Here is a 25307-nt window from a genome sequence, read left to right on the forward strand (position 1 = left end):
TTCGAGTGATTCAGACCAAGAGGAAGTCACTATGGCAAATGCACGAACATTAAGGGAGTTGGCTGCTCCTGATTTAAATCAGCAGCTCTTGTGCATTACTTTTCCAAATTTAAATGATGACACTCCCTTTGAACTAAAATATGGTCTAATTCATCTCTTGCCATCTTTCCATGGTCTACCAGGTGAGGAGTCCTACAAGCACTTGCAAGAGTTCGACGTCGTTTGCACCAGCATGAAACCCCCGGGAATTACAGAAGAGCAAATAAAGATGAGGGCTTTCCCCTTCTCTTTGAAGGACTCCGCAAAAGACTGGCTCTACTACCTACCGCCTGGTAGTATCACCACGTGAGACCAACTGAAGAAAAAATTCTTGGACAAGTACTTTCCGGCATCTCGAGCAGCAAACCTAAGGAAGGAGATATGTGGCATCAAACAACACCCAAGCGAGTCTCTCTATGAGTACTGGGAGAGGTTTAAGAAACTGTGCACCAAATGCCCTCAACATCAGATAAGTGAGCAACTGCTCATCCAATATTTCTATGAGGGACTACTTTTGAGGGACAGAAGCATAATCGATGCTGCAAGTGGAGGGGCGTTGGTGAACAAAACCCCTCGAGGAGCATGGGAGTTGATTGAAGGGATGGCTGAGAACTCACAGCAGTTTGGTTTAAGAGAGGACATCCCTACGCGTAGGGTGAATGAGATAGAAACGTCCTCTATCCAACAGCAGATCTCCGAATTAACATCTTTCGTAAGACAATTAGCTGTGGGGAGTGCTTCACAAGCCAAAGTGTGTGGGGTGTGCACTGCCGTGGGTCATCCTACGGAAATGTGTCCACTGGTTCAAGAAGAAACCGCAGAACAGGTGAACATGACTGGCCATGCGCCCGCGCCAAGAAAGCAGTACGATCCGTACTCAAGCACCTACAATCCTGGTTGGAGAGATCACTCCAATCTTATCTATGGAGGGAATAGATAGTCTAATTTTGTTCCAAATAGACCACAAGGGCACCAACAGCAGTATCATCCTCGCCCGCTGCCACCACCACCCTCTTCAAACTCAAGTCCGTCCATGGAAGAGATGATGAATCAATTACTTGCTAACCAACAAAAGACGGATTTAGACTTGCAAAGCATGAGGAATCAACTGGGACAGGTGCAATCATTGCAAAATCAAATGAATCAAATGGTCATAACGATCAACCGTTTGGAGTCCCAAGTTCAAGGAAAGTTGCCATCTCAACTTGAGTTGAATCTAAAGAATGTAAGTGCAATGACCTTGAGGAGTGGCAAGGAAGTTCAAGGACCCGAATCCGTGATGTCTAAAGATAAGGACGAGGAACGGATCGAGAAAGAATTAGAAGAGGAGGGCAGAGACAACAAAAATGCAAAGGTACCCTCGAACCCAATTCCTACAGCTAAAACTAATCCACCTCCCTTTCCTAGCAGGTTGGAGAAACCAAAGAAGCAAGACAAGGAAAAAGAAGTCCTTGAGATCTTTCGCAAGGTGGAGATCAATATACCCCTGCTGGATGCGATTAAACAAGTACCAAAATATGTAAAGTTTTTGAGGGACTTGTGTGCCAACCGCAAGCTATTGAAGGGGGATGAATGAGTTATAGTTGGGGAGAATGTTTCAGCAATTCTACAAAGGAAACTTCCACCAAAATGCGGAGATCCAGGTATGTTTACTATTTCTTGTAGGATAGGTAATATTTTGATTGGAAAGGCCATGTTAGACCTGGAAGATTCAATTAATGTCATGCCAAAGTCCATTTATGCTTCCTTGAATTTAGGCCCTTTGAAAGAGAATGGGATAATAATCCAATTAGCTGACAGGACCAATGCATACCCTGACGGGTTGATTGAAGATATTTTTGTAAAAATTAATGAATTGATTTTTCCAACTGATTTTTATGTGCTCGACATAGAGGATGAACACTCCCGTGATCCGTCACCTTTGTTGTTAGGTAGACGTTTTTTGAGCACAGCCCGAACCAAAATTGATGTTAATAAGGGTACTTTGTCTATGAAATTTGATGGTGAGATTGTTCACTTTAACATCTTTGAGACCATGAAATATCCATCCGATTCAAATATTGGCTCTATTTTCTCGGTAAATGTTATTGACCCTGCTATACAGGAGGTTTTTGAAATTGAAGGCAGGGATGAGCTAGAGGTTGTCCTGACCAGGCACTTCGAGTCCGAAACGACCTCTAGGGTAGAATTGAGTGAAGAGCTTAAATGCGTGATTGGATCGTTGCAAATGTTACCAACCACGAAGACAAGATATGATCTTGCACCGACTTTCATACCCGAACCTCACCAAAGGTTACTTCTATATGTGGTGCAGGCATCTGTCTTGGAACTAAAACCACTGCCGAAACACCTGAAGTATGTATACTTAGGTGAAGGGGAGACACTTCCAGTGATCATCTCCGCGGGTTTATCAAAGGTTCAAGAAGAGAAATTACTTCGAGTTCTTAGGGAACATAAGCAGACGATGGGATGGACCATCGCCGACATCAAGGGAATTAGCCCCAAAGTGTGTATGCACCGAATTCGACTCGAGGAGAATGCTAAACCCGTACGGCAAGCTCAACGGAGATTAAATCCTCTCATGATGGAGGTCGTAAAGAAAGAGATTTTAAAACTGCTGGACGTTGGAATTATATTTGCAATATCAGATAGCCCGTGGGTAAGTCCAGTACAGGTGATCCCGAAGAAGGCAGGGGTGACAGTGGAATCAAACCAAGAGGGTGAGCTCGTACCAATTCGAAAGCCCACCGGATGGCGACAGTGTATCGATTACCGAAAGCTAAATGCCGTCACGAAAAAGGACTGATAAGTGACTAATTTACGTAATAATTGTATGACATTTTATATTATTTTTAGTCACTTTGGTTATATTATTGGAAGAATATGAATCATTTTGGCTATAATTGGTGAAAAATGCTTTTAAGTGATTAAATGAGGTTTTTATCACTTTTTAGTGGGATTTTGTGTATTTTGACAGTTTTGACACATTTTCATATTTCGGCTATAACTTGAGCTATAATGATCGGATTGGGATGATTCTTGAACCCATTTGAAGATAAGAGATAGATCTACAACTTTGGTGAAGACATCTGAATCCAGTTTGAAGGTTTTCTAGGTCAAAAGGCCGAAATACAGAGTCAATTGCTATTGGTCGAAACTGGAACAAGGCATGGAGCAGGCAAGGGTATTTCAGTCATATCTCAGTCTACACAGATCCAAATGAGGTGATTCTTGATGAATTAGAAAGATAACTCAAAAGGCTACAACTTTCGTGTTTTAAACATGAACTGGTTCAGTCTCTAATATCAAGAAAAGTTCAGTTGAAGTTGGGCAAAAAACAGAGCAAGTGATCCACACTCGGATCCACTATTCATCCGAACCCTCGGCTGTTTCTGGGTTAGTGGAACCGAACTCGGATCCATACGGATCCGAGGTACTGTAGCAGCCCAAATTTACTGTAGCAATCCGGCCTGAATTTGGCCGGATTTGTGGCCGGATTGTGGTCAGAAAAGGCTGCTCTGTACGCGTAAAACTCAATTTCACCTCCACCAACTCATATGTGATGCTAGACATGTGAGAAACATTACCAGCTGTAAGGAGAAAGTGTAAAGCTTCATTTTTTGACCACCTTTCATCATTAAATAGCCAAATTCATTGTAAGAGAGAAGAAGGGAGACATACGGGAGAAGCTTGAAGAGTGCAGAAATGTAGTTCTTCCATTTCTTTAGTGTAGGATAGTTTAGCTAGTGCAGTTCATCCACTCTTGTATATTTCTAGACTAGGATTAAGATGGAAATGAAGAAGGCAAGGTGATGAGCTCAAGTGACATGGGTTACATTCCTTTCCAAATCTTTATCTTTTGTACTTGATTCCAAGTTTAGTTGATATACAAGTTCTGGATTTTGTGTTTAATATGTGTATCTAAAGTTTAAGCCTTGGGTTTGGTTGAACTTTCTATAATTGTTAGTGTTTATTATTTGGTTATTTGACTGCTATGATTTGAGCAAGTTATTTAGCACTTTGGCTTCTTAAATCATGATTAATCTGGTACCATTGATTGTGATTATCTAAGGTGTTGTTTCTGCAATGAAAATTGAGATTTAACACTAGTTCAAGAAGTGCTAAACATAGGGAGTACACTCACGAAAGTAGAGGTGCACTTATGTGGTTTTTAGTGATTCATTTCATGTAATTTCATTGAAGAAATGAACTTGTAACTAATTTCATAACCATGAAAATAGGTATGGATTAGTTATGAGTATAGTTGATTCCCTACGAAAGTAGGTTTCACATGTTTAAGGAAATTACACTATAACTAGCCTAGATGTAGTACTAAATGATCCAAATATAGCACTTGCATGAGTAGTTAGTGATACCACAACCTAAGGAGCTTTTATTTGTTATTTTGTATAATTTCAGTAGGTTAAATTTGTTATAATTCATTGATAGTCTAAATAATAGAGAAGCTTTAGTAATACCGGTAATTGTTCACTCTTCCCTGTGGGATCGACCCGATATATACCCTAAACTACTAGTTGATCTGTATACTTGCAGTGAACGGGTGTAATTCGGTATTTTTTAGCTTGCACGTATGTAAAATACCCGTCATACCTCTTCCCTGAGGTTCACATGATCTTTTCGGCCTGTTCGATGTGGCATCTTTTGTTTTTTTCGATTCTTGCTATTAATCTTGCTTTGCTTCTAATTATGTACAAAACAGAAAAAGGTAGTTAACAACACATCAAAATCATAATAGCACTAGAATTTAATTCAAAAGCAAAAGAGATGTGACAATAAATACATGCCTTGACATCTTCTGAGCTCCAATAATCAACCAAAATAGGCCATTGATCCTCCTCAACTCTTGCAGGACAGTGTGCTAATAGCCATGACCTGTGCCTCCTATAAGAAGTGAAATACATGCTCTTGACTTTTAATTTCCAATTTCTGCACAATTTGCTGACCCTTATCATTTGTACTTTCTTGCATGTATCATCAATATTTGTATTTCTCTATAAAAAATTACAAAACAAAAGTTTAAACATTCACAAGCTACAAGATTGTATGAAATAAAAAGAAAAAAAATGTTGCTAACTTTGATAGTGAGTCAAAATACCTTAATATCTTCCCAAAATCTCTCCTTAGATCCTTCAGGCATGGCCCTCCAATCTGTGTACGTGAGTGGTAATTTATTACCATCCTTTACTAAGATTCCTACTTGACTTATATACTGTGTAGCACTAGGACCAATTACTTGGCCTCGTGCATTCCAAACTAACTCCAATTTCTTTCCACCACCCCAACCAGCACTTCGTCTGGCTAGTCCTCTACCACTATTGTCTCCTGTGTACAAAAAACACATACACATACAAAAGAAGAAATTGTGATTCATATAATTTTTTTTATGAATATTATACAAAGCTTATAATAAGGAATGCTAGACTCAAAACTATTTGTGGTAAATTATATGGCACTAAAATCACTGGCCAGGTGCTGTATTTATTGTTCATTGCTTTGAATGGGTTAAATCCATCCGCTACAAGTCCAACACGAACATTGCGAGGATCACTAGCAAAGCTTGGGTGCCGGTCATTAAAATGCTTCCAAGCTAAAGAGTCTGCCGGATGCCTCAATTTTCCATCCTTGATGCGCTCCTCTTCATGCCATCTCATTAATGAAGCAGTCTTTGATGACATGAACAGCCTTTGGAGACGTGGTTTCAAAGGAAAATAGCGAACAAGCTTTGCTGGAACTTTGTTAGCTTGTTCACTTGAATCATCGGATTGTTTTACAATTTGCTTATACCTAGGAGTTCCACACTTTCTGCAAAAGGTTTCATGTTCTGTCTCCTTCCAATAAATCAAGCAATCATTGGGGCATGCATGAATTTTATGGTAGCTAAGACCCAAGTCTTTAACAATCTTCCAAGCATCACGATAAGAGCTTGGAAATAATTCATTCTCAGGAAAAACTTCCTTGAGAAGCTCCAGTAATATTGTCATTGAGTTGTTGCTCCATTGACAAAGAGACTTGACATGCAACAACTTGATGACAAATGATAGAAGAGTAAAATTTTTACATCCAGGGTATAACTCTGTTTCGGCATGCTTCAGCAACTTTAAAAACTTATTAGTCTCTTCATCACAGGCTCCTCTAAGTTCTTCTAAATTTATGTTAGAATTCTCTTCAAGTGTTCTTCCAAGTGTTTCGTGTATCAATTCATTCATGTCATCATTTTCAATGTGCCTAAACACTCCATTGTTCATATTTTCTTGATTGAAGTCCCATGGATCTTCACCATGATAAATCCAATTTGTATAAGTGGTCAAAAACCCCTTCATTGTTACATGTGCATGCACAGTTTCTTCCTTTCTTCGTTCTGAGTTTTTACATCGCCTACATGGGCAATATATTCTACTCCCAACCTCCTTCTTTTTGTAGGCAAATTTAAGGAAGTCACTCAGACACTTTTCAAAGTATGGATTATTGACTCGGTCTTCAATAAAGATCCAAGACCTATCATCCATTCTACAAGAAACAAGATTGAGAAGGCAAGAAAAGAGACCTTATAAACAGAATTGAAAAATAGCAAATTTATTAACATGCAAAAAAAATAAAAAATAAAGTGCAGCATGTGCATCCCAGTTTGCTATGCTCATAGTGGAATGCGATGTTAACAGTTAACCCAACTTCTCAATGCCAAAAGAATGTGGTGAATTTATGTCAATATGCAAACCAGTGTTCTGTTTGCAAGAAAAAGAAACATAGATAAATCAAGTGAGTTAGATTGTCTTACAAATTCCTAATTGCAACTTGGTAGAACATTTAATTGCTAGCAAGCTATAATTTCTAGGCAGATAAAAATGATGGTTATGGGCAATTCAGATAGTTAGATTGTTGATCAACTATGTACAAGAACTTGTCTACTGTATTGAAAAAGACATAATCCGGATAAAAGTGGCCAAAAAAAGGAGAAGTAACAAATGCATGACAACATAACAATTTACACAGAAGTCCAAATTTTCAAACTGAAACTCTAGAATTCCACCTTAAATCACATTAAGTCTCAAATAATTGAAAAAACCCATTAAAATCCACATTTAAAAATCATATAGTCGTTCTCCATCTTAACCCAAAAAAAAGCATAAATAACTCAAGTTGACCATTACTAATCACTAAATTCCTCTTACTGTGCCCTTAAAATATATAGAAATAGAAAAAGAAGAGAAATCAACTTGAAAAAGCGATTCGTGAAATAATTGAAATAAAAGACTTGCAAAAATGATTGAAGAACTGAAAGGGGTTCAACTATTGGATTTTGCACTTAGTCAAATACTTCTTTTTAGATTTTAAAAAATCGCCGAACACATTTTCTACTCATCTTTTTATTACGCATACATCAATTATATACTACATATTATAATAATATTTTTTCAAAGTCTGCCCCCAAAAAAACACAATTTTGACTGAGCTAAAACCTCAAGAAAAGCTTCTTATATTTTGGTATGTTTTAATTTGCAAAAAAAAAAAAATATTTGATTGCATTATAACGCATTTTTTAATCATCTTTCTATTTTACATATATCGCACTATAAAAAGTGTTATGATATTATTTTTAAAAAATTGTTCTATATAATCTCCCATCCAAACACACGTTTTTAATAGGAAAAGGGACGTACACATACTAGGCCAAATTTCTAATTCCTCTATTAATGTTTATCTTATGACCCGAAGAAAAGAGCTCGAGCTCGAACTCTTAACTCAATGGATTTAATTCCTAATCTTTCTCTTAGCTTACTAGTCTTTACAGAGGACAAAAACATCTGCCTTTTTTTTTTTTTTTTTGAGTGAATGAGAAAATATCACTCTAATACTCTATTTACCTCTTCCATTGATAGACAAAACAAAGTGTTCGCTGTTCAATTTGGCCTCTGAAGAAATGCAGACTCGTTGACACAAGTGACAAGACAAGACTAGAGACAGCCACTAAAGCCACTAAAGAAACGGCATATGCATACGATGCGGCATATCCAAAGCAAGTAAGAGTAGAGGATAAAAAAGCAAGCAAATTAAGTATGATACCAGATAGCCCCAGAAATTTAGAAGGAGACAAACAAAGGAATGTCAAAGAGCAATTTAATCAGCAATATCGATAGCAAATACCACAAGTTGAAATGAGTAAAGTGAAAATATCACAAAGAAATTGAGCTTAATTACCTTGCCTTTGAACCAGAAGAGCTCGTAGAATTGTTGATTAAGTTGTCTCAAAGCTACAATTGGTTTATCGATAGAGAACCAAATCCAACCGAGGATATCCAATTTATTCACCTTTCGAAAAATGACCTAAAACTGAAAGAAAATTTGGTTTGATATTTCTACTGCAGATATAAAACTAAGAAACAAACACAAAAATTAATTGACCAGGAATTAGGAACCGAAGGTATTTCTACTGCATCATTAGAAATCAAAGGGAATTGAGAGATGGAAGAGAGAGAGAGAGAGAGAGAGAGAGAGAGAGAGAGAGAGAGAGGTGGAATTAGGTTGTTTGCTTTCAGACTTTGGAAAGGATCAGATTTTTGGGTATTTAGGTATTTAGGTGTTTAGTTATCTTTAGAAAGGATCGTTTGTTCTCCCCCTTTTTTTGGGCTTTATTTTCTTTTCTTTTCTTTTATGGGTATTATTAAAACTATGTCGTTTTTATGTAAAAATTAGGAACCGTTGTGAAATTTGCAGCACAAATTGAAATTTGCTGCTTATTTACCGAACTTTCTCCTTGTGCCACAGCAAAAGTGTTGCAAAAAGCCCGTTTTCTTGTAGTGAGTTTTAGTTGCAAATATGCGGTACTACCATCCATGAAAGTTTCTACATGTTAGAATGGTACTTCAAAATCGATGTTAATGAGAGAATCAATGATGCTTTATTGTGGTGACCAAAAAGGTTTGTTGTTTGGCGTAGCAAGTTCTACAGAACTAAGTATTAAGATGAATTATATGCTTTTAAGTGATTTTTGAAGCGAAATTAAGGTTCGGTGAAGTTTAAGAATTAGTTATTGTAGAACCCCAATTTTAGGGTTCTAAAAATAATAAATGCGTGCTTGGTTACAAAATTGAAGGGATAAAACAAACACTCAAAATATATGTGGGAGAGAAGAAAATAATTAATTGACAATATTATTGAAATCTCAAACAATGAAGAAAGTTACACCACAATAGAAAACCTAACAAATTCTTCTAAACTCTCTTTAGAAAATAGTCTAAACTAATGCCCTATTTATAACCTATCAGACTTGTTGGAAAAGAAACCACTTGCATAAAAAATTACCAAATAAAACACAAACTCCTAAATCATACAACTACTAAAAACCTAACTCCAGTAAAACTAATAAATAAATACTTCTAGCCTTGGTTTTGTTTGCCAACAGTTATGCTTAAGTAATTAAATAGTGGCTTTGTGTAATGGAGAATTGCTAATTAGAACATACTTCACTGTAATTTGTTGAGAATAGTAAAATTAAATTAGAAAGATAGTTAAATGTAAGAGGCAATGATTCTAAGTTGGTTTATATGATAAGGTTGGGTCTAATGAATTTCTTTTTATGTAGTACCAAGTACCATAATAGAAATTGATCTTTCATACAATTGAAAATGCTGATTTTAATGATTGTTTTGTAGTTTTTATCTTTGAATTGAAGCATTCCTAAAATGTTCTTAATTAAATTTTTATATGACGGAGTAGTAGTAAGTTTAATAATTTTTTTTGTACATAAACAGTAAATTATAGTGCTAAATCAGTATTTCAATTATAGGTCTGAAATATTGCTAAATATTACAATTATAACAAATAACTAAATCCGTATTTCAATTATAAGCCTGAAATATTGCTAAATATTGTACCAAACCACGATAATACAGAAGAGCCTCGCCCAACCGGTTAACTATTTCTTAATCTCACGTTGTGCAAAACCTTGTCAGTTAAGTCATGCAAATCGAATTTGCTTAGACTACGGTCTTAACCTCACGTTGTGCAAAACCTTGTCAGTTAAGTCATGCAAATCTAATTTGATTAGACTACGGTCTCTGAGTAAACGTATTAGCCGGAAAAAAGTTATTGATAGGTGAAAGTATAGCAAAATAAATCACTTTTTTCTTTGAGTGAACAATATAGGTGCTACTTTCTGTTGGGTAATAAATACATCCCTAGTTAAAACTACCCTAAAATTTTCTTGGACTGGAAGTGGGAGGTTGTGGGGGTGGGAGGATGATCGATTAGTGAATAATTTTGTAGGCTAGAAGAAGGCAAAGGCCAAAGAAGCAGCATATTGCAGGCAAGAGAGAGCACAAGAAGAAAGGACTATTTGGTCTCCTTTTCCACACTGGAGAAATAAACACCAGGTAAGAATTTCATTTATTTATTTTATCAATACGAGGTAAGAACTATAACCAGAGACATTGCTGTTGATGTTGTGTTTCATGAGATCTTATGGCTTTTGAGAGGTAGTTTGTGTTATGTAGTTCGCGGATAACTTCTAGACTTGACTTTGCTTTGCTTTTTTTTTTTTTTGACGCATTTCTTTGCATTTCATTTGAGACATTATCACTCCATTTCCCCCCTCTCTACTCTAATTTGGGAATATTTCTTCATTTTCTACTTAATTTTTTGTCCTCGATTCTCAATTTCTTTCACCTACATATTTCCGAAAAAAAAAGGATAAACATAGACAATGGAAAAAAAAAAAGAACAGCTTTTATTGAACAAACTACCATCACAAATGATTGGTATAGTTATAAGAGAAACAGGAACTCAGTCGAGTTACAACTATATGATCTTTCAAATTGACGATTATAGAGGAGTTTATTCATGTCCCTCTTTGAGTTACCTTTTTGTGTGGAAGACTTTGACACTCCTAATTCTTATGATTCATAGAGGAGTAACTGGGCTTCGAACACCACCCAAAAAAAAAAAAAAAAAAAAAAAAAAGATAGGGGTAACTGAGCTCACCTCCTGTACCTGAGAATGTTGTGCTGAGCCTCATTTAACTTGAGCGGAGCTTTAAATCATTGGCCTGATTTCAATGTGACTTGAGCTTGAATTGGGCTCAGCACAGCTATATATATACACACAAAAGTGCACGCGCTCATGTTCGGCGTATGTGGTAGGCATCAAAGGTTAATAATGCATACATTGTTAGTGCATAAAAAATTTGAACGTGCATGATATGCATTTAAGATTAACAATACATATATATATATTGTTAGTATATAGAACATTAATCGATAAACACACATGTATAGTAGAGTTTCGTTACATACTCTCTCTCTCTCTCTCTCGTGTGTGGCACCTCTAATTGATTACTAATATTAATCGGTTAATTTTCACTAAAATTCGAGCAGTGTAGTTTATTTATTTACTCTTTGCAGAGCAGCAGAAGAAAACTTCTTATCCAAATCCTTTGGATACTTTTTTTTTTTTTTTTTACTGTAGTCAAATTTCTGTCATCTCTAATCTTTTCAAATATATAATCGTTTTATCTTAACGTCCTTTTGAAATTCAAAACAAAAGAAATCAACTTAGCTTAGTTCCTTACTATGCTTATCAACTTAACTTAGTTCCTTGCCGGTTCCATCTTCACGAGACTAGAGTACTTCATTAATCAACTAAAAAATGTATCCATTCCATCAAAGGGAGGGGGACATATGTATACAACATTTACAGGTACTTTCGCAAAGTCTATAATTTTTATTTCAGTATTTAATCACACGAATGATTGCTTTGTGCGACCTTACTATGATTTATAGATTTTCAATTTAATATTTATTTCATGAAAATTTTAATGCTTGTTCGATGTATTGTTCCAGTTGAAAACAATACATCGAACAAAAAAAGTTCGATGGATTAAGACGAGAACGGATTAAAGTGTCAAAAAAAAAAAGCGTGAAGATTCTTTCTTTTGATTTTTTTAAAAAATTTCCTTGGGCGTGCTGTACAAAAGAGTATAAAGATCATAATTTAAGCCATTGATGCCATTGATAAAGAAACGGAAACGGATATGAGTTAGATGTTCATAAAAAGTCCAAACTCAACAAAACTATTGATATGAGATGGGCAGGGAAACTTTATATTGCATTTCTTGGCAAAGACCCAATTGTTCAATCCTTTTTTGTTTTTACCTTCCCACCTCGTCACACCCTTCGCACCCCACTCTTCAATCAGCTATATTGCTGATATCTGAAAAAAAAAAAAAAGAAATAATAATAATCATGCAAAGAAGCCAACAACACCCTGTCAAGATTCATCTCCGAAACATCAGACTGAAGTTAAATAGACTGTAAAAAACAAATCAGAAGACACATATGTGCTTTCTATCTCATGTAGGCCCTTACAAGTTACAATTTGTCTCTGGCCTCCAAATTTTCAGAATACAAACAAGTTGTACTATCTCAATCATGTATACTTCTTTGGAGTTGCTATGGGGTTGCATAAAATTTCTTCTCATCTTCATTGACAGGTTTAATGGGTAGTATTGCAAAGGAAACTACTGTGCAATCTGGGTCAGATACATTTCAACTATCCATTTACCTCTAGGAATAAGGTACCAGCTGAACTGCTATTTACATCTGTCAAATGACAATATATGAAAATGTGGCATGATAGAATATGGGCATATATACTGTATAATTATGTTAGCTTTTTACTGTAATTTATTTGTTTTTGGGTTAAGAAAGATTTTTCTTGCTATTACAAGCTGGAATTTACAATTTTTCCAATAAATTGTACTTTAGTTGGTAAATCATCTTTGGATCTATCATTGTAGCGTTTGTTTGAATCTTTACTTGCATTTCGTAATGCATTATAAGATCACCAATTTCAGATTACTTTCTAGACATGATAGTGTATCCTGATTTGACAATTACTCTAAAGCACCAGCAACGTTTCCTGCCCTTATGGTTCTTTGATCTATATGATGTAAATATTGAACATTAATCCACTTTCTTGGACTGTGAGGAAATATTAGTGATGAGCAAAGTTAACAATCAAAGGCTTATATGAGTCTTTTTTGGTCTTCTATATTGTAGACTCCAACCAAGTCATGATTTAACTTAAGGATCACTCCTATTGCTCAATATGAATTTTAGGGAAAAGAAAATTAAATCCATGTGATCGATCTAATTTCTTCATCTCTGAATGCTTATATGGAAAATTATCAATTAATAATGCACTTCTTTTGTACTTTAATACATTTTTTTCATTTATTAGTTACAATATTCACATTTTCCATGCAAGAGATAATGAAAACATGAAATTTTGCAGAAGCATGTGCAAATGAGGATAAAAATTTCAGATAATCATACAATTTTTTTTTTTAAAAAAAAGATTCTCTGAAAATTATAGAAAATCTTAGTTTTTAAATTTATTTGTGATCTCTCCATTGTTTTAGGACAATATGTCTTACAATTCACTTTTTAAAGGTTCACATTATTTCATCATTAAGTATCTATTGTTAACTTAAAACTACTGGTGGACTAATATTGATGTTTATTTATTTTGGAAATTCCACAAATAAAAGATTTAATAATATTCAGGTGATATATTGTTCAATAAAATAATACTACAACAATAGACCTTAAGAACAATTACTTAGATAATTTACAACACCAATATATGTATCTACATTGATCTAAAAACAATAAAAAGTTCCCGTGCCTTGCATGGGTTAGCAACAATTTCAGTATGATGTGATGTCAAATTAGAGCCTCTTATAATGATTTCAAACACTCATATGGAAACAAAGACTGATCGAATTTGAAGTCAAGAAGATGAATATATCAATTTTGGGATGTATATACTCAAATACTGCACCAAGTTTTGGCAGATTCATATAGCTACCTTATTTTTCTTATTCAATAAATATAACATATAACATTTTAGTGTTAATTTTATTATTCATTTTCTACCCTTTCAATTAACTTTAACAATAACTAAGTTCTTTTTCTAATAACTCAAATGCAGGTGCTGATCATGTCATACAACTTCTTCTCTTTCTCTATAGCAAACTACTTCACTAGAAAATAATTCTTCAAGTTTATGCACTCAACTGAAACAGTAGATCTAAATCCAAAGGAACCTTTTGCATTATCCAACACAAAATAGAAGCTCCTCTCGTCCTAGATCTCCCTCCCCCTCCCTTTCAACTATAAACTTAGTTGTGAACCGGTGCATGCACTATTTATTGTGTTTAGCTCTTACTGATTTTTGATAATTAATTTTAGAGTAAATCTTATATACACTGACAGCGTATACACTATCATCGTTGGATCTATAACACATGCAAAAATTGAATTTCAAATTTAAATTTTACATAGTTGTCACTCATCCAATGCTCACAGTGTATATACTGTCAGTGTAAGAAAGATTAATCCTTAATCTTATTGGCATGTTTAAAGCAAATATGTTAAATCCTACGACTATCTTATTGTGTTTAGTTCTTACTAATTTTTGCATTATCATTATTTCTTATCAAACAACATCCCAAAAAAATAAAAATAAAAAAGAGAAAGAAGAATTTCAAGCAAGTCATAAATGAGGAATTGATATATCTATATATTCATTTATTAAATGGATATAAATCGGTTAACTCATTTGATTGGCTTATTAAATGGGTGCAAGTGAATTGAGCTAATTTATACCCATTACCTATTTATAATTCATCCAAATACAATGCATGCAGTACATAGTATAATGAATCACATATTTTGGACATCTCTAGCTTTGATATTAAACACCCAATGAATACATACAATACATAATAATTCCCTCATCCTCCTTCAACTTTTCTCTTCTTTTCAGTCTCTCTCTCTATCACTCTATTGATTTGGTTAAGTTTGCCCACACGTACCACTAGGTGAAAGTAGTCGAAGCTACCCAAGATGATTTCAATTTGACGTCTGTAAGAAAGGGAGGTAACTTCATATAAACAACAAACAAACTCTAGCCTAGCCTAGACGATTTTCTATGGGTGGAATTTTCTCCTAGTTATAAGGAACAAATTCCTTCGCGGGCATGCACATGTTACGTGCTGCACTTGAATTGCACTCTGCCCACATTACTCCATGCTGGAGAACACCAGGACAAGGGCAGGAAATCTACAGTCCTCTCCCAGTCTTTAGCAATCAATCGCACAAAAATCCACTTTCTCTCTTACTTACTCTCCACCAAGTAGTGGCGGTTCGCTTTCTTTCAGGCAATCACACACGAAAATCCACATTCCTCTCTTATTAATATTTACTCTCTAGCAATCGCTGGTTGGTTTCTTTTCAGCGATCACTACTTAAGTTTTGTAGCCATGGATGAACTGAGAAGAGCACCCACTGACAGTACCAATGGAATGGATGATGATGGGCACCCAAAACGAACAGGTTTGGTGGATATTTGAATCGAATTTTATACCCCAACAGGGAGCAACTTAATTTCACCTCCTAAGTTAATTAACCCCCTTTTTTTATGGTGAAGGAACATTTTACACCGCGAGCGCTCATATTATCACAACTGTAGTTGGTTCAGGGGTTTTGTCATTGCCATGGGCGATCTCTCAATTAGGTTGGATTGCAGGACCTATGGCTCTGATTAGCTTTTCTGTAATCACATTGTTCGCATCAACTATTCTGGCGGATTTTTATCGATTCCCAGATCCCGTATCAGGGAGAAGAAACTATACTTACGTGGATGTTGTCAAAGTAAATCTTGGTAAGTTCTTCTCATATAACTTTTCTAGTAACTAACTGTCATTATGAAAAAAAAAAAACTCATATAGCCTCTTGTCATTAGGAAAAAATAATTTTCAAGTTATGATATGTTATGACACTTGACAAAAACATTGAATGGTTGAAAGAATTAGTTCCATCCTTACTACACGATAGGAATGTTTTGAAAATTAGTGTTATCCTTAGAGTACCGTGAGCTAAATACATAATTAATCAGTTGAAATTAATTATCATAAAACTACCTTTTTAATACAAAGTGCAAAATCTAAACATAATTATTAGCGAATAATATTATCATACATGTATATTACTTTTAAATGAACCTACATTAGCTCCCGACTCCCACTGCTAATAATATTTCTCCTTGGTTTGATTATTGCACCGCATACCATGGATTTGATACTCACAACTTTGATGCTGTTATTTATATCACTTTAGTTTCCTACTATTAAAATTCAAAACACTTGATTGAAGCACCTGAAAATATTGTTATCCCAGTATTTAATTGTTTTAAAACCATAAGCATTACTTATAAATAATAAATAAGACAAAAGTATTTGGATTCCGAATGAATATTATATGATTTGCTTAAATCATTATCATTCCTAAAGCTACAGCTTAAGGTTTGGCTTACAAAAGTTGATATTTTAATGCGCAAGATTGGTCAATACCACTTTCGTTCATGCACAGGTGGAAGATATAACAAACTCAGTGGAATTGCTCAGTATGGCAATCTTGTTGGATTTACTATTGGTTACATCATCACATCGGCCAACAGTATGGTGTAAGTACACCAAGAATGCTTTTTGCTATAAATTATACTACAAGTTATACTTTTCTCCTTCAAGCATCTTCCTAGCTGTATATGCAGATTAACATACTTTGTTTTTTCCCTCAGGGCTATCAAAAGATCATACTGCTTTCACAAGCATGGTCATTCTTTTGGTTGTCATACGCCAATTAATCCCTTCATCATCATTTTCGGGGTTATACAAGTATGTTTAAGTCAAATTCCAAATATTCAAGAGTTGTCGATGCTGTCCCTACTTACAACAGTGATGTGTTGTTGCCATGCTTCCATTGGCCTTGGACTCTCAATAGCTAAAGTTGCAGGTCAGTAATTTCTTAAATTAAACCAAAGTATCTGAATTTGTCTGTGATTGTATATAATATCTACTTGGCAGGCTTGAGCCAACAGATAATTGAATCCATACAAAGATTTTTAGGATTATCTACGTTGTAACTATAGATGTTACGATCGCATTGAGGGTAAATAAGATTGGAATAAAGAAATATGTGCTAGGATTAAAAGTATAATCTTACCCAAAGATGTATCACGTCTAAATGAAAAGCATTAAAACTTGTTCTCCAAAATTGGCTGAAAGGTTTAGTTGGATGTTCGATTTTCAGGTTTAGGAGGTGTTTGATTTTCAGGTAATGGAGTCTGAGATGGGTTTCAACTTTATTCAAGTGCATATTCACTATTTGGTAACTACTATTATGATTTGAAGGAATGAAAAATTAAAATTTTTGTCCATCATACTTCTCTTGAAATCTAGTTCTACGTTAATCAACTCATTAATAAATGAAACTGACCCCAAATCACCAAAACCTGGAGTAGACGAATCATATAAATCCATACTGGTAGGAGATGCATACGGCCACAATTTGACTTTGATTCTTGAATGCAATAAAAAATACTCGTTAAAAGTTTGCAATGTAACATATATTATATCAATTTCTATCATCTCAAACCGTCTACTTTTATAATTTTCGGCTTCCATTTCGAAGGACGACCACATGTTAAGACTAGCTTGACTGGAGCGTTCATTGATGGAGATAAGTCAAATACCAACAACTTATGGACTACATTTACAGCCCTTGGGAACTTAGCATTTGCTTATGGTTTTTCAGATGTGCTTATTGAAATTCAGGTACTGTTTTGACTGAACATTTGCATCAATAACCATATCCATGTAGTATGTTGCAATATGCATCACAGAAAAGTAATTGATTTTTGTTTTGTTAAATTTTGTACTTTGATTAATTTGCAGGACACTCTAGGGTCATCCAAACCTGAGAATAGAGTAATGAAACAAGCTTCCCTGGCTGGAATTTCTATATCCACCTTATTTTATATGTCATGTGGGTTGCTGGGATATGCAGCATTTGGTGATAAAGCACCAGGCAATATATTAGCTGGATTTGGTTTCTTTGAGCCATTTTGGCTCATCGACCTCGCTAATATTTTTGTTGTGATTCATCTCACAGGAGCTTACCAGGTAAACAATGAATGCGATTTGTTTGTTTAATTTCTTAACCATGGACATCAGTATTAGTAGGCCTTATTTCTCTAACTATCAGTAGTGGTAAAAGTTCTTGTTATATGCATACATGATGGATTATAGGTTTGAAACTAGAGGTCTCTTTATTGGCTGTTTTTATTGAAAGGTTCAAACTAAAGATGGGGCTTTATTTCATATATTTATTTAACTCCAAAGCTATGGATAGCAGTTATAGCTGGCTTTATCTCTTTTGATTATGGACATAGCTAAATGTCTCTGTTATATGCATAACTTGATGGACTATGGGATTCAAACTATAGCTTTTTTTTTTTTAACCATTGTTTTGCTGTAATTTTATTAATATAGCACATGGTTGTAAAAAAAAAAAAAAACTTTAGTAATGTAAAGTTTTTTCTTATAAGACAGAAATTAGAAGTCCTATGAAGAGAGCTAGTCTCTGCTTTTTTTTTTTGTATGCATGAAATCACATGCTGTGTATGACAATTTTGCTTCCTAAATAATTCGTTCTCATGCATTAATCTTCTACAGATATGTGGTCAACCACTCTTTGGTTTTATGGAAAGTTCTACGAGGCATAGGTGGCCGAATACCGGATTGGTTAACCATGAATATGCCATTAACGTACCTGGTTATGGTGTTTATAGATTCACCCTCTTCCGGATGATATGGAGAACGACGTACGTCATGATAACCACGGTCATAGCTATGATGTTTCCATTTTTCAATGATATCGTGGGACTAATTGGAGCTCTCTCATTCTGGCCCCTGACGGTATATTTTCCTATCAAGATGCGCATTGAAAAGGAAAAAATACCCATTTTCTCATTCAAGTGGGTGTGGATGCAGACTCTTAGTATGTGTTGTTTGCTAACCTCAATAGCAGCAACGGTCGGATCTGTTGGAGGTATTGTCAAGTTCTTGCAAACTTTCAAGCTTTTCAAATCAATGGACTGACGTGATCAAGTTCAAAATCATGATGTATCCGAATTAAAGTATTAATATACTAATCAATTATGAAATGTCACTACTGTTGAATTAGTTTCTTGTGCTTGTATCTCTTCATGATTTTGGTATAGTTGTATCTTTAGTGCACTATTAATGTATAAGTACATGAATTAATCCACCCAGCCTTCCCAATTCAAGTTACAATTAGATGATGTTTGCTGATTTACGTCCAATCTGAGAGGAGTTTCTAGGCTTCGAACCAAAGGAAAAAAAAAAAAAAAACAAAACAAAAATGTTCAGCAGTCTATGGGAGTATTTGAGCCGAGCTCAACCATCTGTACCTAAGAAAATTACGCTGCGCCTCATTTTGATGTGAGCCAAGCTCGGTCTTGGACCTAAATTGTTGGCCGATATCGATGTGAATTGAGCTTGAAATGTGCCAACATCAGCAAATATAGATATACTGTGAGACCACTTGAGATTCAATCGAAATCATTGGCCTGATTTCAATGTGAACTCAGTTGGAATTGAGGTAAACTCAGCCGCATACATGCACAAGTATATGCACGCGCATATATGTCCAGCACACCTGACATGCATCCAAATTTAATTATATATATATATATATATATACACACACAAATTGATGTGCGCGCGTGCATGCCCACACACACACATATATGATGCAAATCCGAATCTCCAATAAAAAATTGATTCACACAGATAGCAAAAGAATCTATTTTAATCAGATTATAAAACAAATTAGACGAAAAAACTTTAATCCGACAAACCCTCAAAGATGAGGGTCTATTGATACTATCTCAATCCGACACCTTCAAAAGAATGTGAACTTCAGCATATGTGAAAAGACGCCACAACCTACCGTGGTTTTTGATTGATAAGCCAAACTTTTTTGAGTATTTGATAAGCCAAATTTGAAGACAAAGGAGACACGTTCACTTCATATAAGGATGTTCACAAAGGAACAATATAGAGAAACCTTTTAAATTTTTATTCATCAACGACTATCTCCCATTACAAAGTAAAAATAGATGATTTATAGCCGATAACAAAATCAAACGGGCCGAATAACTAAACCTACATAATTAATGGTCCAAATGACTAAGAAACTAGCAACCCTATCAACTAAAAACAGACCAATTTAACCAATTTAACTAGGGAAATTCGTGAATAAAACTAAGTCAAACCAAGACTGGCATCCAATTTACGACCCGTCATATTCTAGTTCGTATTCAGCTTGCAGAGCTACAAAGGTGGGCGGTGATCATCGAACCCGATACAACTAAACATTGCCAGACATCAATCTAGCGAATAACTAAGAAACACAAACAACTAAGAAACAACTAAATTGGACAGCAAACTTGATCCGTCCTTCATTGAACCCGCGAACCATCTTCTCCACGAATTAGGTGGATCCATCCTCAACATCCTTCAATGTAACTTCCACACGATCATCTTCCTCAAATAGTTTCCGGATTCATATCAATATATATCCGGCAACCACATTACTGATTTACTGGTATCCGGCAAAAAAAAGGATGCAAAAAAGCCAACTATACCCTGTCAAAATTCATCTCCGAAACATTTAAGAGTGAAGTTAAACAGGCTCACAAACAAATCAGAATACATATATGCGCTTTCTATCTCATGTAAGCCCTTACAACTTGTATCTGGTCCCCAAGTGTTCAGAATACATCTAAGTTGTACTATATCAACTATGGCTACCATTTCTACTGATCCTCAATGGCAGGTTTGACAGATAGTATTGCAAAGGAAACTACTCCGCATTTTGGGTCAGATCCATTTACCTCTACTACTAAGGTGCCAACTGAACTGGTATTTACGTCTCTCAAATGGTGGTATATGAAAATGTGGCATAAAAGACTATCACTAGCAATTTTTTGATATTTTGATTTACCTTTAGCGACGTCATCATTTTATGGGTATATAAATTTATGTGGCTAAAACTTGGTGCACTATTTGAGTATATACATTCCAGAATGGATATATTCATGTTCTTGACTTGAAATTCGCTCGGTCTTTATTTGCATAAAGGTGTTTGAAATCAGTATGAACGGGGCTAATTTGACTTCATTTCATACTGAACTAGTCGATATGAAAGGTACACGAACCTTCTATTATTTTTTGAAATGAATGTAGATACATATCTTCTTGCTGTAAATTATATAAGCAATTGCTCTTAAAGTCTAATGTCGTAGTATTATTTTATTGAACAGTATATCATCTGAATATTAACAAATCTTTTATTTGTGGAATTTCAGAAATCCACTTACATTGGAAGCATAAATAAACAATATTAGTCCAGCAGTAATTTTAAGCTAACAACAGATACTTATGGTGAAATAATGTGAACCTTTAGAAAGTGAATTGTAAGACATATTGCGCTAAAAACAATGGAGAGACCACAAATCAACTTAAAAACTATGATTTTCTATCATTTTTGGAGAATTTTTTTCCTTTAATTTGTATGATTAACTGCAATTGGTATCCTCGTTTGCACATGCTTCTCCAAAATTTATGATTTCATTCTCTCTTGCATGGAAAATTGTGAATATTATGACTAATAAATTTAAAAAAAGTAAGTATTAAAGGACAAAAGAAGTACCTGGAAATGTTGTATACAAACATCTTCCGTTCTGTGTGTGTGTGTGTGTGTCTTTTTTTTTTTTTTTTTTCTCCTTTGATGAAGTATGTACATTTTTAGTTGATGAATGAAGTGCTGTTGTCCCATGAAGCTGGAACTGGTGAGGAAGCAAGTTAAGTCATACTTTTATTGTGTGTGTAAATTAAGTCATACGTTTATTGTGTGTGTAAGTTAAGTCATACGTTTATTTTGTGTTGTTCACTAATTGTATCCTAGAAAGTAAGTTAAGTCTTTAAGCAGCGTGACTGATTTCTAATTTTCTTTTCCTTTTTTTTGAATTTCAAAAGAATGTTATGATAAAAGATTGTATACTTTCGCTTGAAAAGATTAGAGATGATTGAAATTTCCACCATGGTACCAAAAAAAAAAAAGTAGCCAAAAACCAAGAAGTTTTAAACTGCTTTACACAGAGTAAGTAAACAAACTACACGGGTCCAATATTAATGAAAAATTAATCCATTAATATTAATCAATTAGTGGGCGCCACACAAGAGAGAGAAAGCATGCATGTAACTAAAACTCTGGATGTGTGTGTATATGTGTATATATACACACACACATACATCAATTTATTTATATACTACTAGGAGTGGGCTGTGCATAAGCGCCCATTGGAATTAATTCATTGGTAATAATTGATGAAACAAAGCTTTGTAGTAGTTGTAGTTATATTTTTCATAGGAAATAATAAGTTGTTTTGTTGAATTTATTAGTAATTGCATTGTATAGAAGCAAATTCACACTTGTCTCTTTTTGTTTAACTTGTAAATACAAATGTGTATTGTTGGAAAAATATATTGATTTCTATAAATTTTACAATGTTTTTGGTTTTAATTATGTTGTATTAGTAATAAGTTATTGAAGGAGAAGCTACACACCTTGTGATCTCTATTTTACGAAAATTACTGGGAAGGAAGCTATGAGAACAAATAAAATGAATAAAAGCTTTTGAGCTTTAATCTACTTTGTCAAATGTAGCCTCTTGATTTATTGTTGTCAAAATTTTCATCTAAAAATTAGTCAATGATAAGTAAACCATTCCATTAATTCATGATTCAATCTAATGGTAAATGTATGATGAAAGTACAAAGAACAATTAATCAAGGGGTTGAAATTTATATAAAGAATAGCCCAACTCTTAGGTAAATGGTAAACATCCAATCGTAACAAGTCATTGAAGGAAGTAAAACAGTGGGTTATGATTTGTAAAGATTATTTGTACAAGAAGAAAATGGAAACCAGGAATGATATATATTAAAAAAAACGGTCAACTGTTTTGAATTTTATCAAAATGGATGAGTAAGTTGTCTAACCATTAAACGATTACAAAAGGAAAGTAATCAACCACTACAAATCTAATGGTCCAAAGTTAAGCAAGAAATCAAAATTATTTTCAAAAAAGCAAAAAACCACAATAAATAAAAACCTTAAAATTTTCTTTGTGATTAAATACGGCTTGGCTAAAATAATTCTTAGACTGACTATTTCATTTTAATTATGTAAAATAAATTATATACATCTTCCCTAACACAACGCTTTATAGTCTTTTTGCAAAAAATATCATTTTTTTCCACATTCCTTTTTAAATATTTATTAGAGATATGATTTATACATCTCAATATTTTTCCCACACCATAAAAGTATATGCTTTATCATATTTTTTCCAATAAATCCCAAAAAAATAAAAACCTAAAAGATTCCTTTCTAAATGAATAAAGCTCATGATTAGCATATTTGTTTTTATTTTATGCCATTAGTTGAATAATCTTTTACCCAATTTGTTTGTAATATGAAAAATTTATCAATTTTTGTATCTCTTCTTGCCACTAATCCCAAAGGATAAGGAGAGTGTTTATAAAATTAAATAAAATTATAAATTGAAGCAGGCGATGAACTTATATATGCTTTGTAAATAATTAATCTAGCATTTAAACCCCTTGTCATGATGTGCCTACTCTCATTAGAAAAAAAAAATCAATTTTGGTATTTTATTTTCCCTCAAAATCAAAATAATTTTAAATTTCTATATAAAAAAAATAAGGTTGCATTCTAAATATTAACCTTGCATTTAAACTTAAATTTTTTATGTTTATACATTTATTCAAAGTAATAATTGATAAATTTATTTTTTGAATTATATATATTAATATCAAATATTTCTCAATTAATTATTTATTTTTGACTAAAGAGGTAATAAATAATCAGCTATTATGGACCTAAATGATCCTTGGGGAGGAGAAAAGCTTATATATCAGCTGATAGATTGCAATTTTATCATTTATTTTATTATTAATTTCTCCTATTACCTGACTTGATATGGATTAATTATTAGATTCTACTCACTTTTCGTAATTTGCATTTATTTCAGGGAGTAGAACGAAAATACCACAATCAATGCTAATTTGACAGTCATCAGGAAAGAATTCAAATAGGAAGTTGATATGTAAGGCAGTTGGGAAATTAAATCTTACGTGCGTACCTAGGATTATTCCCCAATTAGAGCATTGATTAACGGGCGTACCTTAATCATCGACACAGTAAGGAGGGGTTGACTGCCATCGTTTGTTTGGTAGTTATAACCTATTTATTGATAAATAATTGGGATTGCCTTTGCTTCGATGATCAATTAGGTGAACCATTGCTGAAGTTATTCCTTGGCTAGATCCTTAATTATCACTCATTAGATTTTAGTAAATTGTTATTTAATTTCTAGTTGGCTATTTTATTTTTATTATTTTACTTTTAGGTTGGATTGCTTAAATTGTCACTCCTGAGATAAAAACATCCCCCTTTGTCACTGTGAATTTAAAAAGAAACAATTACTCCCAGTCCCTGTGAATTCGACCCTGCTTACCACTATCTACAGAAATTAATTTTAGTTGAGCAGATTTTTATTATTGCACAGGTTTCGACAACCTGTCATCAGCATTGACTCAAAAGCATCAAAAGCAAAAGAAGGAAACAAAGAAAGCTCCTTATGCTTCTCATTGTGCCACGTAGCAGCTCTTGGAGTTGCTACAACAAAAATCAACTCGATCTAATATAATAGTTATATATATATATATATATATATATATATATATATATATTCTTAAATTGGATCCATGTCGCATGTGCTGAGCATCGGCGCAGGCATATGTTTGTATGTGTACGGCTGCGCGTAGCTCAATTCCAACTCAGTTTACATTGAAATCAAGCCAATGTGTTAGACTGAAGCTCAATTTGTCTCACATCAAACCTATTTTTGCTGATGTTGGTGCATTTCAAGCTCAACTCAGACTGATATTGGCGTACAATTGTGGTCCAAGACAGAGCTTGGCTCACATTAAAATGAGGCTCAGCACAATATTCTTAGGTACAGGTGGTTTAGCTTAGTTTAGCTTGGCTCAGATACTCCTATATGTTCTTGCCCGGAAACTCCTCTCAGATTGGGGAAGTAAATCAGCACAGATCATCTAATTGTAACTTGACTTGGGGAAGGCTCGGTTGAATGGCAAAGAGGAAAGGGAATTTTTTTTTTTTTAAAAAAAAAAAAAATTGTAACTCATGTACTAAAAACTCATAAAATTTGGA

The 25307-nt window shown here is 34.2% G+C and overlaps 1 protein-coding gene, 2 long non-coding RNA genes and 1 other non-coding gene across 4 annotated transcripts; 1 reads left to right on the plus strand and 3 right to left on the minus strand.

Annotated features, from left to right (window-relative positions):
* Positions 1-403: 403 nt before the first annotated feature.
* Positions 404-510, minus strand: LOC113694364 (small nucleolar RNA R71). The gene has a single exon (XR_003449321.1). It is a non-coding gene; the product is annotated as a small nucleolar RNA R71 (small nucleolar RNA).
* A 4147-nt stretch (positions 511-4657) lies between these two features.
* On the minus strand, positions 4658-8561 carry LOC140007984 (uncharacterized). The gene is made up of 4 exons (XR_011815404.1): positions 8257-8561; positions 5156-5382; positions 4845-5051; positions 4658-4740 (listed from the first exon to the last, which is right to left on the minus strand). It is a non-coding gene; the product is annotated as an uncharacterized lncRNA (long non-coding RNA).
* A 1672-nt stretch (positions 8562-10233) lies between these two features.
* Positions 10234-19198, plus strand: LOC113691902 (amino acid permease 6-like). Its single transcript, XM_072051629.1, has 9 exons — positions 10234-10430; positions 12545-12628; positions 15355-15452; positions 15547-15780; positions 16488-16581; positions 16696-16910; positions 17589-17731; positions 17852-18079; positions 18632-19198. Exons 3-9 carry the CDS (start codon positions 15380-15382, stop codon positions 19055-19057), a joined length of 1413 nt encoding a protein of 470 aa, XP_071907730.1. The 5' UTR covers positions 10234-10430; positions 12545-12628; positions 15355-15379; the 3' UTR covers positions 19058-19198.
* Positions 19199-20039: 841 nt separating this feature from the next.
* On the minus strand, positions 20040-21772 carry LOC140007985 (uncharacterized). Its single transcript, XR_011815405.1, has 2 exons — positions 21696-21772; positions 20040-20585 (listed from the first exon to the last, which is right to left on the minus strand). It is a non-coding gene; the product is annotated as an uncharacterized lncRNA (long non-coding RNA).
* Between the last annotated feature and the right edge of the window lie 3535 nt (positions 21773-25307).

Source organism: Coffea arabica, chromosome 6c (assembly GCF_036785885.1).
Source record: "Coffea arabica cultivar ET-39 chromosome 6c, Coffea Arabica ET-39 HiFi, whole genome shotgun sequence".
NCBI lineage: Eukaryota > Viridiplantae > Streptophyta > Magnoliopsida > Gentianales > Rubiaceae > Coffea > Coffea arabica.